General features: G+C 44.0%; 2 protein-coding genes across 11 annotated transcripts in view; both read right to left on the bottom strand.

Annotated features, from left to right (window-relative positions):
* Positions 1 to 15,257, bottom strand: part of LOC137192940 (LIM domain only protein 7-like) — a 49,388-nt gene that overhangs the window by 9,714 nt on the left and 24,417 nt on the right. For 7 of the 10 annotated variants that reach the window (XM_067604025.1, XM_067604023.1, XM_067604024.1 and 4 more), the window contains exons 7-19: positions 14,699 to 14,812; positions 13,492 to 13,705; positions 12,453 to 12,702; positions 7,886 to 7,915; positions 6,881 to 6,995; positions 5,845 to 5,987; positions 4,575 to 5,259; positions 3,828 to 4,088; positions 3,251 to 3,365; positions 2,001 to 2,162; positions 677 to 861; positions 504 to 567; positions 128 to 184 (exon numbers count right to left, since the gene is read on the bottom strand). In XM_067604025.1, the coding sequence (XP_067460126.1) occupies positions 128 to 184; positions 504 to 567; positions 677 to 861; positions 2,001 to 2,162; positions 3,251 to 3,365; positions 3,828 to 4,088; positions 4,575 to 5,259; positions 5,845 to 5,987; positions 6,881 to 6,995; positions 7,886 to 7,915; positions 12,453 to 12,702; positions 13,492 to 13,705; positions 14,699 to 14,812 (2,395 nt within the window). The remainder of the gene's footprint in view (positions 1 to 127; positions 185 to 503; positions 568 to 676; positions 862 to 2,000; positions 2,163 to 3,250; positions 3,366 to 3,827; positions 4,089 to 4,574; positions 5,260 to 5,844; positions 5,988 to 6,880; positions 6,996 to 7,885; positions 7,916 to 12,452; positions 12,703 to 13,491; positions 13,706 to 14,698; positions 14,813 to 15,257) is intronic. The other 3 variants (XM_067604029.1, XM_067604027.1, XM_067604028.1) reach the window with 2 other exon arrangements.
* LOC137192942 (LIM domain only protein 7-like) lies at positions 8,606 to 10,525 on the bottom strand. The gene has a single exon (XM_067604033.1). It carries the CDS (start codon positions 10,185 to 10,187, stop codon positions 9,273 to 9,275), a length of 915 nt encoding a protein of 304 aa, XP_067460134.1. The 5' UTR covers positions 10,188 to 10,525; the 3' UTR covers positions 8,606 to 9,272.

Below are 15,257 nucleotides of genomic sequence, written 5' to 3' on the forward strand. Positions count from 1 at the left end.
ATGCAAAACTCCCTTGGAAATCTGAGGAATTCAGTAAGACAAAAGCACAGAGAACCCAGCCACCGAATTACACAGACGCCATCATTATTATTGAGAGCCCCACCCTGCTTCGATCAGTGCTTTTTACCTTGTTCAAAAAACTCTGACCTCCGTTTTAAGTTTTTCAAAGATATGGGTTCTGATTCTACATGAGAGATGAGAACAGGATAAAGTGAGGCACAACAGAGGAGAAAAACACGTTTTACCAGGGGAGATACCATCTTATACTTCTAACACATTACCATGAATTTCACATACATTATATGTTGCTTAAGCTCTGTCATAATCAAATGGTGCTGAAGGTGGTTTTGTTACATCATTGTGTTTTAAACACAGTAAATGTCCATTAATATTATTCATGTTGTTTCAGTCAAGAAAATTACACCACCTACTGGTATTAAGTACAGAAATAGTCATCAAGATCAATTTCATAACCTTTATTGATTGTGTACTCTGCTCTTTACCTTTGTTCCTCATGGTCACCGGCTCCTCACGGAAACCGCCATTAACTCCGTTTGAAGCCACATCCTGCAGGGAGACACGGCAGGGTGTGCATTCATTAAAAAGACATCAGGAACAATACAGAAATAAAAATGGATCAAACCTGAATCAACCTGAGTGATTCTGGGATACTTACGACAACTGGGTAGGCCGGGGCCTCTTTGGATGGTGGAACTTCTGTGGATGTGCGTGAGGTGAAATCCAGGCTGGAGTTGACAGCATTTGTGTCAGGGGGACCTAGAAGTATCGGATGATCCATACTGGTCAGATTGATGGTCTTATGGCTTTTAAATGGCAAGGAAGGTTGATCTCTGTCCCAGTCTGCACGCAGACAATGCAATAGCAAAAAATAGGATGTGTGTTTGCACTTAAAACCACTGTGCATGTGTGTATGTAATCATAGTATTGTATATGTGAAACCCAACATTTGACAAAGAATTGCCTATTTACATAGAGAACACTATAAAGCAGGGGACAAGGTTGCTGTTACGGTGTTATTATAGAAAGCAGCAGGGGGTGACAGAGAAACCACCTTCCCTTAGCCATGTAGCCTATTAAAGCTCCCACAAATCCACACAGTGTTTCAACAGGCTCACAACCACAGCTCTTCACTAAACTATTTTAACAAGTACTGCATGTTAGATCAAGTGAGCTACGCTGGGTGGTTTATTATTTTTGTAAGGTGATTCTGACGCCGTTGAAACAAATAAGCCTGTTATACTAACACTGTGAAAACAGCACAGTTGCACTCAGAGGAGCGTAGACCTGAGCTGGGTTAGTTCCTCCACAAGGAAAATACCACATGGATAGAAAGGAATGCTGACGAGACAGAAAAGGACAAAAAAAGGAGAAACTACTAGTAGAAATTACAGGAAAAGGAGGGATGAAAGAATATGCAAAAACAGGAAAAAGAAAAATGCACACAGAAAAAAAGTAGAAATTAAAACCACTGAGGTCAACACAATAACAGTCTCCACTCTTCAGAACAGAAACACAGTTACCGAGCTTTCACCATTTAGCTGTCATCATTCATGGATGATTTCACAATAGTTTACGGATCAATTTAAAGTGTCAGAGCTGTTTAGCAATGCAAGCAGGGTAAGCAGCACTGTCAGTCCAGGAATGCAACCCTTAAAGTGTCTCATTCCTTTTGTATCTCCTGCTCTCACGCAAACAAACACATATATCAGATCATGGTCTCTTTTGGGGACATAACATAGACTTACATTCATTTCCTACCCTAACCATAACAACTACTTACCTAACCCCAACCCTTACACTAACCTTAACCACTGACCCAAAAATCAGCTTTGTCCCAATTAGGGACACGGCTTTTGTCCCCAGTTGGACAAGCCGCCCAATTAACTGGTCCTAAGTCTGAAATTTGTCCCCAAAAGTAGCTTATGACACACACACACACACACACACACACACACACACACGCTGTCCAGATGACTCACTGTTCTTCCCATGACGGCGTATGTCCATGACCAGACTGCCCTCTTGCAGGGCCCCCTCCATGCCAGCCTTCCAGCCTGTGTAGCTCATTTCTGCCACCTGGTGCCCGTTCACCGTCAGCACCTCATCCCCAGCCTGAAGCTGGCACATCTCGGCTGGGCTGCCTGTATGAGGCAAAGGACGGGACATTAGCTGCAGAGAAGGTGTCTGATTCCACCATTACAGTGACTTCTTCCATTAATTGGAACAAAAAAAAACTTGCAATGAAGTGATTGTTTTAAACACTCCTCCAATTTAGCACTGCACTCCTATAAAAAAAGACAGAGATCAAAATCGATGCAGCAGAACCAGGGTTATTGTCTTTTATATTCCATGCATTCTTCTTCCTTATTAAAACCTGGCTCCTTCATTGCCTCAATGCCACTCGACTCAGTCGACCGCACAGTTTTGGGTGTGTTATGCTAGTAGCAGCTAATGTAGCCTCAAGCAGAGATGAGGAGTGGGCTACAGAGGTCTTCAGCCTGATAAACCAACTTCACTCAGCTCCGTCTGGAGCCACAAAAGGCTTTATGCAACTTTTTTTCACATATGCAGTAGTACTCCTTAAGACCTGTAAACAGACTTTGATGTGTAAAATCGATGGAGTTACCCTTTAAATTTTTTGACATGAACATTTCTAGTTTTTTTTTTTTATAAAGGCAGTCTATGTTTTTAATTAGTATCATTTAAAAAGGAACTGTATGCACATGTTTACAATATATTTTGGGTGACAAATACTGCTCATGTCTTGTTTGGTGTGTGTGTGTGTTACAAGTATTACTTATAAGTTATTATAATGCATGGGATACTGTAAAGTGGAGGTAGGGGAATCTCAGTAAAAAGAGAGGTTCAGGCCCAGCAGATCTGACCCAGATAAATGTTGTCCTACATACACAGGTCTGGCACTGCCACTGCAATGGACTGGAAAACCTGCTAACAACTAACCAGCAGTGTCAGACTGTAAAATATTTCATAGCATGTGTGCTGCTTTCTAACACTAAAGTACTGTATCTGTACACACATCAGTCAGCTTTTGACCATTGCCTGTTTGTTCTTTTTCCACTGGGCTTAACATTTGGGAATGTTAGTGTTTAAGGTTGCCAGTTTGGCTAACCTTCACACATTTTCAAATTTAGAGGATGAATAAAGCTCCACCCATACAATCCAAATCCCTTTCCTTGAAGGCATATCTCTGAAATTTCTCTGTTGTTACCTGGATAGATAGATGTGACGCGAACTCCAGTTGAATCCCAGGTCGCCTGAAAGCCAAAGTCTTTGCTGCTGTTGGGCTTCTGGTTTAGGCTGATCCGCATCTCACAGTAGCTCTCCTAGAAACCAAACATCAACACAGGTGAGTAGAGATGAACAACAGCTCCTCACATACACACGACAGAGTTTAATGTACAAATGGTGATGACTTTCCATCGCTCTGGAGAGGAGTCAGTGTGTTAGGTTGTGTCTGTGTGTTGGCAGGATTGCTTTTTGGAAACAAATCCTTGTATTAATCATTTATGGCTGTTGATTAAATGCCAACCTGTTGCTAAACTTCTCATTTTTGCTGTGAAGCAAACTGTTTTTTTTTTTTTTAGCAACTTTTACATAAGAAAAATCATTTATTTTTAAAAGATGCATCAGGGTTCACTGAGCACAAAGCTATAGTAAAAGTAGACTTGATTGTTTGGTCTTGGATAAAATTTGTTTAACAAATGCATGTATTATTTTTCAAAGCCTTCAATGCTGCCAACAGAAAAAGCTGATCTGTTTTTGTCAACAGTAGGTCATTTGAGTACCTGGCTGCTATCTTTGGCTGGAGCGGGACTGACTGGAGCTTCACTCTTGACCTCAGCTGGGACAGGTGACACATGCTGGGTTGAGGTGACACTTTTTGCTGTGGTCTCTTCTTGCTCCTCCTCATCCTCACTGCTGTTGGCTGAGCTGGACTGGGAGTGAGCCTCATCCTCAGAGGTCATGAACTGGTGATAGCGGCTCGGCACAGACGTCTTCTTAGAAACATCGACGCCGCCGTTGACACGCTTGTTAGAGTCATCCATCTATCCGGAAAAGAATGCAGAGAATGAGTCTTAAGATGAACTTTGATATCATTAAGATAATAATCTATTTTAACCTAAAAGACCTTAGAATAGGGAGGTTGAGGTCAATTGATGAATGTGTTGTCAACTTTAAGAATTCACCATCTTCCCTTGACAATCCCTAGATTACTCCCCTGAAATAATTAAACATGATGTACTTTCCCTTTACTACGACTGTAATGAATGTGAAGGAGGCTGAAAATAGTAGCTCTGCTAGATGAGTTAGCGTTATAAAAACACTAGCTTCATCCATTATTCACGCAGTAATCAGATCGGACTCTTGGGAAACTCTGATGTACTCAAAACAAATTCAACTGTACCTGATCAACGAGGCAAGGATTTCTAACTGTCAACAAACACGGTCTCCTCCTGCCCTCTACTGTCCTTCAGCCTCATGCCGTACACAGGTTTAGTTTGTATTTAGATGTAGAACGATCTAGTACTCACTGTAAAGGCCCGGGGAAGTGAGGTGATGCGGGTAGACTGGGTCCCGAAGGGCCTTGGCGTGACAACTGAGGTTAGACGTGCGCTATCCGATCTCTGGTAGCTCCTGGGGAGGGAGGCGGAAACCCGAGACACCCCGGGAGGCTTGGGTTCCATTGAGCTGTGCTGTGGTGGTTGTTTGTACAGGGAACCAAAGGAGGGGGCCTCCGCCTCAGTATGTGTGCCCGACAATGGGCGCCTTGGCTCCGGCACCTTTTGTATGGAGCGAAGAGAGGAGGCTGTGGTTGAGGTCTCCTCTGTCTTGGCTGTGCTGGTGGGTTCTGAGACAGGACTCCTCCGCATAGGAGGTGCAGCTGTTGGAGCCTGCAGGCTGTGGGGAGAGCTGCGGCTGATGGGAGTGATGGTGGTTGTGGTGTCACTCCTGGCAGAACTGTCCACAATGTCAGCTTCCCGTGAGATGGGAGGGGGGCTAGCGGCTCTGCCAGTAGCTGGGGAGGCAGCAGGGGGTTTGTCCTCTTTCAGAGAAGGCTCAGGGCGGTCAGAGAAATAGTGTGGAGTGTCAATAGTGTAGCTCCTGGCAGGAAGGGTTCGGGTACGAGGGGAAATGACAGGTGTCTCAAATACGTCTTCGTCGTTGTAAGAGAGAGACCCAAGACGACTGCCAATGCTGTTCACTCCTTTACTTTCTCTGTAGACAGGACAGAGGAGGAAAAGGGGGATGGGATAAAAAGGTAAATAGGAAAAAAGTGGACAGTGATGGGTAAAATAAAAAACAGCGATGGAAAGGGATGCAATTCAGGAAGATGAAGGGGACAAGTACAAAGAGGTGGTACCGAAGATGAAATGAGGGGGGTGAGAGTGAAAGGGAGGAGAGTAGAAAGAAGAGCACAGGTTGAAAAGAGGAGGGTAGAGAGAGGTGGGACAAAAAGGGGAGGCAGGTTGTAAGCCATGATTAGATTACACTTTCACACTGACTAAAGGCACAATTACAGAGAGTCTCCTCATTTACTCCTGTAATCCTGTAGTCTCTGTGTTTAATACCACAGAACTTCTCATGCATACATTTTGTTTCATTACCTTGTCATGAAAAGCAAAGGATCCCCCTCCGAGGGTAAAAAAATTGTGTAAAAGAGGAACAAATTCAGTGTTTGTTGCTTTTTAGTCAAGTACAAGATTACACATAAAAATAGAAATTGTATGGTACTAAATTTAACAGTCGGTGCCATTTATCTTATCTGAACTTCATCAAGACATCAGGTGTGTTTTCCCTTACCTCTCCTCTTGCATCTCCTTGAAGGTCTTGGACCTTCTGTTGCTGCCGCCGAATGTGATCTGTTCTATCTTCTCCCTTTCCTCTTTCTTCTTCACTATATCAGAGTTGACACTCCTGCGTCGGTTCTTCCACTTGCTCAAGTCCTGCAGTGAAAGCAAGACCAGATCACCTTGTGCATCATTTCATGACAATTCAAGTAAGATCTGGATAAAACTGCTTGGTTGTGTTGCATGGCTAACTGTTCAGTAGACAGGAGTGAAGTTGAGAAGGAGAAAGACAAAAAAAAAGAGAGAAAGGGCTACATTTGAAGGTGTTCTATTTGTGTGCTTTAGGCTCCTCCCGGCTCACCTCCCCCGTGTATTGGGGACTGTATGACCTAAATGCCGCTTTAAGACTCATTATTTTGCCATGACACCAATCAGACTGCAGATAGACATACCACCGTCACAGCCAATAATGTATACTGTATGTGAATACCTGTTTTGTTTATTTTCCTACCCAGGAATGAGCATATATGAGGGATCAACGGTGTTTAAAATTGGAGCATCACTTCCAGAAATAAGTTGCACCAAAGTTAAATTTTATATGAATTCAGTTCAAATATTTTCATCGGGGTCTTAGATATTACATCACAACATATCACAATCATTTTATTATTAGTATTTACAGTATGTGAAACTTCCTGCCACAAACACTCTGATTTGGAAATGAGGACAGTCCATAGCCAGAGGGCAGTGCTGCACCAATCAGTGTCTACGTCCATCTCTGGCTTCTATCTGAACAGCTCTCTTTTCACCCCATGGTCACAGACTGCAACCACACCACCTGCTCTCCTCCTGCCACTCTAATACCTCAGATCCTAAAGATCATATGCTCACCTTTCACCTCAACCTTATCTGTGCTGGGGAGTTATGTTCCCTGTAGAACATAACTACTTTCTGCCATCAGCTTGCCTTGATTCATATAACAAGAATAGTAGGAAACAAACAGATATCCTCCAGCATTCCTGTGCAGCACACATATCAGATATACTCACATCCTGCCATTTATCCTCACTCTCCTTGATCTGCTCACGATACTTCTGCAGCTCTTCGGTGTAAAATTGTCGGACGGCGGTGGGTTCAGCCAGAATATCGTTTGTTGATTTGCTCCTGTGGAGAGAAAGAGTAAACATGAGAAAACCTTAAAAAAAAAAAAGACTAGGGGGCATCATCAAGTTAGAGGTGGAGGGGATGCTCAGTTTGTATGTCCTGGCCGAAGCTTTAGGGTATAAAAAAAAGAAGGCAAAGGTTAAAAAAAAAATTGCACTCCAAGTACGCATGCACTGTTTCTTACCATTGTGTCAAATAAGCTGTAGAAAAAACATCATCCAATGTTCAAATTGTCAAATATATTCAAACTTGTATCACCCATCCATATATTTAGCACTGATGCTGACAATAAAACGGATTAAACACTTAACCTGTGACCGAGTGTTAGTTTGCAAACACAGCACACGAGTCTATCACAAAATAACAAACAAACAAAAAAAAAACTGGGGGGAAATTGAAGCTCAGTGGGTTAGTAACATATATCACAGCCCGCCCTGTCATGCAAAAAGAAAAAGTTATTCAAAGCTCACAGCCTTTGGAAAAATGCACTGTCTTTTTACTTACCTGTAAAGATTTACACACGTCTCATATTGCTATCAGTAGCATGAAGAGTGCTTATTGCTCAGTCATAACTCTCACTGGGACACGCTGCAGTTAAGGTAGATGACCCAGCGTATTGCTATTGTATGAATCTTTTCACTTTGTTATTTTGTCAATAGAGCTTTGTGAAGCAATGAACGCCCCCACCCCCCAACCCCCCCCCCCCCCACCCCTCCCACCCTCACCCTGAACTTGGCCCTGTGCCATACAATACACCATGTTGTGTGTCAGCATTTAGCAGCTAGAGAGTGAGAACAGCAGCACAAAAGCAGGAGGGCAGCGGGGAGCGACTGTAAGAGGCCAGAGCAAACGCAAACGTGCCACATTCCTGGGAGCCCGTATCAACTCACCCGTCGATACTCTCTCGCATTTGGCGCTGTCTAGGAAACCAGAGAGAACCACAGACAACAAAGTCACATTTCTGCAGATTGGCCTTGAATAGTGAGCCTGAGAGTGGTCCTGTTTAAGAGCCTGAGGCTGATTAGCGACTCTGAGACCTGCTCATCTCCAGGTGGTGAACTTCAAATGTATCTAAACCCAGCCAATACATGACTCTGCTGGTTTTTCCCTGTACCCTGAAGAGGATAGAGCTTAGGGTGTGTATACAGAAGGCTTACAGCACAGTATCACCTTTCCTTGCCCTGACAGTTGTCTGGGGAAGTGTGCAGACATGTATCTTTCTCTAAACAATGCTGCCTTTCTGGAGACTCCAGGATGATGTCACTGGCAACATGGCTTTACATATGGAAGTGAAGTAAATCCAGATGGCCTTGACTCAGGTTAAATGGCTGCTTTGTGTGTGCTTGTGTGTGTCTGTTCATGTGTAAACACTGCAGTACAGATTTGTGTTTGGGTTACTATGGAGTCCACACCAGTCGCATCTTCCTTCAGAGCTATGGGGAATTTCTATAGGCTTTCATGTCGTCTCTTTAATTGCACTTCTTGGTACTGTCAGCATGTTATATTTGGTTATTACTCAGGCTCGAACCTTTGCGTGCTCTCATGCTGCTGCACTTTGAGCCTTATATGTCAGTGTGAAGTTCTTTTTACTGAGAAAAACAACATTATACTCGGGTCAGATCCATGTCACTGTAGGTGCAAGGAAAGGTCAACAGTTGGCCAATTCAATGCATTACATCACAAGATAACATAGTCTCTTATTTCCTTTATTAAGCTTGAATATTTTTTTTCCATTCACAGGCAAACTCAGTCTGATGGGAAAATCAAAAAGAAAATGTAAAATGCAGAATTCAAGTCTGTTCAGTTCAGTTCTCATGATGTACCAATAATTCGGTCAGTGATGTAGGAGAATTTATGCTCTTTTGTTCACAAACCACACTTCAAAATACACAACAGCAATAGGTTTAATGTACAATCTGGTTGTTCATTCTAAATTTATATATATACCATATCGCCACTGTACAGAAAACCTAACTAAATGGCCCTATGACTTGATAGGACCTTTCATTTCAGTGAAACAAAAAACATTTAAAACAAGCTGAAGTTCAGAGTTGTTGCTGTAGCAGTGAATGCAGAAGGTTTAAATAAATAAAACTTCCATCTGTGACTGTTGTGGCCATCAGACGAATTCTTCTCACGCTGGGTAAACATGCAGTCTACACCACTTCAACATCAGACAGAATATCTCAAGATGGAAATGGCACAGAAAAAAATGAGAGACAAAAAATGTCTACAGAGTGATGAGAAGCTAACAGACACTGTCACAGCAATCTGTTTCTACAACTTCAGAGCGGCTAGCCTCTCCACCATTAGCCTCTTCTTATATCTTAGCTGACTGGCTTCCCTTATAGCCTGCCATTTCTGCAGGTCACCTTCACTACAGGAAGTTGGCACTGACGGAGTCATCTGATTGGCTGACGGGTCTCTCAGTGACCCCTGGTTATGATCAGAACAAACTCCAAGCTTCCGGACCAGCATGTCATCCGTTTTTGGACGTGTCTCCTTTTCAATCTGATTCTCTTTATTTGCCGCTGCTTCCTGTGTCAGAGGACATGGAGGGCACAGGAGTCTGGCCTTGAGATCAGGAGGCAGAGCCCAGGGCTCTGGGATGGGCATAGGGGCGTAGTTGTCAGGGGCACCTGAGAGGGGCCGTTGTTGCTGAGCCTGCTGGCTTTTCTCCTTACGATAGACCACATCGTCCTGCTCGATATCAGGGAAATCGCTCTCCTCGGTGCTGTCGTGGAGATGTTTCTGGGTGACGATATTGATTTGCGGCTCAGACGTGTAGATACGACGGTTAGGAGACAGGTGAGTCTTCATCATAGCCAGGTCCATGTTGGACTGGAAGGCCAGGGTGCGCCTGGCAAACATGTCATCATTCTCCAGGTCGGGAGAAATGCTTTCATAATCAAAGGTGTCTTGGGGCTCACGGGGGTCTTGGCGCCCAAGGAGGGACCACCTCTCACCTTTGACCAGTTTGGGACCGGAGGCGGGGTCCACTGGGGCAAACACCAGAGGGGGGGTCTCTAACAGAGGGGGCTGTATCTTGGGGAGATGTGGGGGAGTGAGTGGTTGGATATTAGGACTGCAGAGCCGGCAAAAGGAGAGAAAAGGACAGAAAGGTGATAAGTGCATGCATGTGAACTGGGTCAAAGAGAAAGAACAGGAAGGAGAGATACAACAAGCAGCCATATTGGTATTTGATTCAAACAAATACACTGCTATGAAATAAAACCGCACTACATAGCAACTAGTTGCTATAAAAAAATATAGTCTTCACTAGAATAGGCTGCAATAAAAATAAAAATAGAATAATGCTGAGACACAGCCTATTTTCCACTAAGGTCAGTGCAAGCAAACTGCTTTACGAAGCATGTTAGGGCAACTCCAGTAACTTGACAGTGTGTTTATCCTTAGTATAATAGAAAGCATCTCATCAGAAATTCAGCCTCAACAGGAGCCAATTATATTTCTCTAATAAATTTTGGATGTTCTAGAGTATTACTGCATCGTCACAATCATGCAGCTGTATCGACCTTTTTCCCACAACAAGGGTGGTGTGAGCCGAAGCCTCGTGTGTGTGCGAGTGAGAGGGAGAGGGGCCGGAGGGAGAGGGGGCAGAAGAGAGCCAAGGACTGATGTCATAGTCTGAATCATCTGAAGAAGAGCCCGACTTCTTACGGCTACAGCCGAGGACAGCAGGGTGGACGGAGGAAAAGGGGACAGAAGTAGAGAGAGGGTAAAGAGGGGGAATAATAGAAAGCAGTGGTAGGGAAAGAGAAAGAAACGTAAGTGGGAGAAATTGATAGTGTACAGAAAAATGCAGTGAATGATAGAACACCAAATTTTGGATCTTAGGACCTCAAAGGATAAACTGGCATGCATAATATTCAAGTATAGCAAAATCAAGTGTGGCAGGTAGAAAAGAGAGGAAAGATTGTGCAAGAAGCAGGGAATAAATTGAATCTATGTGATTGCTACTCTGTAAAACATAAATGATGTATTCCATCTGGATTTTAATGCCCTTACACACCTGAAGCCTTGCATCCTTTTGTACCATGGTCTCTTCTGAGAGCCCAGTTTGATCTTCTGTATGTGAATGTCTTCTTCGGGCGTCCAGAACTTGGGTAAGAACTTGTTATAAGATTCATTCCCAGCAGGCTGGGGTTTGATGCCCATCTTGCGGGTGTAGAGATCATCTTGGATGGGATCAGCATAGCCCACCTCATCATCATCCTCCTCAGAGTCACCGTATATCTCCCTGAACAGACTGTCGGTGGACACAGCTCGGCGGTGGTCCACCCTCACGGAGCCCTGCTGGGTGGGCTTCATTTCCCCACTGTTGATGCCGCTGCTGCTCAAGAGAGACAGCCAATCACACATGTCAGAAGCATTTTTCAGCAAGTACAGCACACCAGTCACGCAGAAAGGAGCATGTTCCTTGAGCACAGCAGCTCTCAAATGAGATGATGCAAGTATAGGCAAACCAATGCAAGCCAAAAACCAAACCTTAAAGGAGGCAAAAAAATTGATTTGAGGAGTCAGGTTGCCAACTCAAATCACTCCTCCAAACTCATTAAAATCAAAAGGGGCAAATAAAGACGTGCTGCAGCTAAAATACAAAACAATTCAAAGAGAAACCAACAAACTGTAGCAAATGCAAAGACGTCTGAGCACTGTTAGCAGGCAGCACACTACGACCAGAGATGTTGCTCATGGTTACAATTAACCATGCAAACTGAGAATAAGAGAAGCGGTCTAGTTTGCGCTCTCATCAGGCAGGCACATCAAAGTCACACGGTTCACGTTTCATGTTCTCTGACCTGAGGCAGGTCACCTTCTGTTGAGGGGCAACATTGGGGGTCATATTGACCTTAGGCCAGGGACCCCTTTGACCCCCAGCTGCCCTTCCCCCTGCCAGGGGACTGATGGGTATGGCAAAGTTGGTGGGGGGTGCTGGGGAGGGGCTGTGGAAGCGTCTGCTGGCCAGGTCATCCAGAACAAGATCAGGGTCCGGTCGGTCTGCATCCGAGTCACTGCCACTTTCATACTCGTAGGCCCACTGTAGATGAGCCGCAGGCAAGGCATTCTGGGATCCTTGACTGATGCCGTAGCAGTCAGAGGAAGGCCTTGTGTCACTGAGGTCGTCATTCCACAACACAGCAGAATGAAACACAACACCAGTACACACCAGCATCAACCATTCGCAGACATCACAACAGTATCACAAACATCGACAGCAATGGGAGAGGAGAGTGTTAAAAACAGCCACAATGTAGATTTCAGGTGTTTGACGCACAAACCAAGGATTGTAGTGTAAACCCAGCACTTCTGGATCACTTTTTGTAGCATTACTTTTAAGAGAGATGGAATAATGACTTCATTTATTGGGTGAGTTCAGAAACAGCATCTTCAAATAGATCAAAGTGTGTGCTGCTGTGTGTATTCTAACAGTACCTGGTGAGAGTGCCCTCCTCCTCTGTGTACATGGTGTTGGCCCAGCTGCGCCGGTTGTCCTCATTGCGCTCAGCCCGTTTCTTCCTTAGTGGAGCAGGCACATATCCTGAGGGTTTGTCTTTAGTGGGCAGGAACTGGTTAAACTGGGAGCTGACTTTGGGTGTGATGACTACAGACCGGCGGTAACTGAGCGAGTCCTTGTTCTCAGCCATCCTGAAGACAGAGTCTGCCTCAGTGTCACTGCAACAACCTGGAGCATGGAAGATGACAGGACAGGAGAGCAGGGAGGACAAACACATGTAAGACAGGTTATGGGGAATGAAAAAAGTGGGGAAAAGTGAGGGATAGAAGAAGCAAAGGACAGAGGTCCAATAAGGGGAATGAAGGAAGTTGCAAAAAGGCCAAATAAAGAGTGAAGAGGTCCAATGGGGGGGTTGTTATGTGTTCTGGCATGAGTTTGGAGGAGTAAAAGAGGGATGCAGGGGGTGGAGGCCTCCTCATTTACAAGCCGGTGTGGACGGCTGTGGAATGTCTCACTGTTCCTTCTAGGGGTGGGGAGTAGGGGGGAGTACTGACCAACACTTCCCTCTCTCAGAGCATACTACACTTCTGTCATGATACAAGTTTGCAGATGGGCTTTGGTGTTGATACGTCTCTCCCTCCTTTGAGACTTTGGTACGTTTTCACTCAAAATATTCACTTTCAAAAGCAAACCACTAGATGGCAATAGGTATTTGTTTTCACAAATGTGAGTCAATTTTCTGGCTCTGATGCAGCATATCTTCCCTGTTCACAAATATTTGAAGTTCTAGATGGATGAACTTGAACATAAATATTCATGAAACAGTTTGAGAGAGTCTGAACACTATTTCCATGGTTGAGGGGCAATCTCGAATAACACAAAAAACATGAATGAAAAATAAACATATGCTGTGGCCTCTTAAATATCATAAGGACAGCTTTAGCAGGATAAAAAGAAAAAGGAAAGAGGTTTGAGGTTTTGTCAGATGTACAAATGTGTATGATTTTCATCTCCTACCCTCACTGCTGCCTTTAAGAGTGGTGTCAGATGAGATGCTGTGGGGTCGGGAACCCAGTGAGTCCAAACTGTCCAGGGAGTCTTCTCTCCTGTGTCCGCCTCCTCCTCCTCCTCCTCTCAGTTGATTGAGCTCCTCTCGCTCTGAGTACCAGCTATCTCCAAAACCACTGTCTCTGACGTTGCTGCCCTTTTGACTGGACGATTCCTGGAGAGCCTTTCATACACACACACACACACACACAGAGTCAGATAATAGGGTGCCAATTACAATATTTAGCTCCACTGTGTGTGTGGTGCATGAGAGATCTCCCATGTAGAGTGTGAAGTCTGTACTGTCTGGCCTCTCATTCTTGCAGACTCCGTTACTGTAAACACATTCTTCTATACTGTCTATAAGGGGCAACGCATACTACAATTAAAATGAAAAAGCTCATTGTTTCCCATTCACTGCCATCACTGTTAGAACAAACAGCGCCATGATCCATGCAGCCTTGATGATTGTGTTTACTGCATGAAAAGAATGTCATTGCACATAAACACATAAGCAAGCCCCTGAACCGCTTTAAGCAGCATGGTTGCAAGCAAGCAAAAACTTGTCAGCCACTATAAAAGGAAAAGATTTTTAGATCTATAATCCACTGAATCCTACCAGACAATACAAGTCCACAAACTAAACCCAGCCTAACCCTGCGCCAATGAACTTGGATTATCATAGCTAAATGTACAAGGCATGCTGTAACCAACTGCTATTACTGAAAATCCCTGTAGTCAGTTGAATTATAGTGGCCTCGCACACCACTACAACCTATAAATCTGTGTGAAAGCAAAGTGCCAAATTCAACACTGGTCTGAGGAGGGGAAAAAACAGTCTTCTTCAAGGAAAGACGCAGCTATTTCCAAATGTAAACTATGTGAACTGTGTGTCATGTTGTAAACAAGATTAAAATAGCTGAGTCAAGGGATCAGGTCATTTATGACTTAACGTAGCTTTGGTTTTCGTGGGTGGCAGTCTTGAGCCCCCTCAGCCTATTGCAGTAATTTTTCCGCACATAGTCTACATACCAGGGAGGATACAGAAATGTACTGCGCAGCGGGCGTAAAAGAGGATTTCATTCATTCTATTTCTAGTTTCTGAAAGAAAGGTTTCACTTTTGTTTCATGTCATCATAGATAAGAAAATTCCACGTGTATCCTTATAGAGTCTTACCTTGTATAGCGCTGTGCCCAATAATCCCTCGAATGCCTTGAAATTCAAGTAAGGTCCATCATAGAAACGCTCACATTGAGCCCTTCTACCCAGCCAGTAAATGGTGATCAGCACCTTTGGAGAAGTAAACAAACAGCTTATTATACAAATCATACATGGCTATATGTGGAAATTAAACATTATTACCAGACAGGATACATCAGAACGGAGCTACACACTTACCCTTAGTGACTAATGTACAGTGCAGTGCTAAAGCAGGTGATTGTTATGATAGTTGTAGCCCTACTCTGACACGGGGTCATATCACCCGGTGCTATGCTCTTGTTTCCAGGCTCATCCAGAATACTCTGCTGCTGTTTGTGTGTGCACGATTAGGCTGGACAGGTAAATACACTGCACTAAAGCAAACAATCATCACTACATCAGCAAATGCTGGTCCCCTATCACACATGATACGGTTCCACTTGATATGTCAACTCTTTGGTTTTCATCCAAATTAGAAAAAAAGATTATTGTTGTCATATGCAGGAGGAAAAAAAGTGTATAATGATCAAATGTG

The sequence above is a fragment of the Thunnus thynnus genome, chromosome 11 (genome assembly GCF_963924715.1).
Source record: "Thunnus thynnus chromosome 11, fThuThy2.1, whole genome shotgun sequence".
Lineage (NCBI taxonomy): Eukaryota > Metazoa > Chordata > Actinopteri > Scombriformes > Scombridae > Thunnus > Thunnus thynnus.

Excerpts from the sequence above, each read along its gene's own strand:
- LOC137192942 (XM_067604033.1), bottom strand. The coding sequence starts at position 10,187 with ATGGCTGCTTGTTGTATCTCTCCTTCCTGTTCTTTCTCTTTGACCCAG.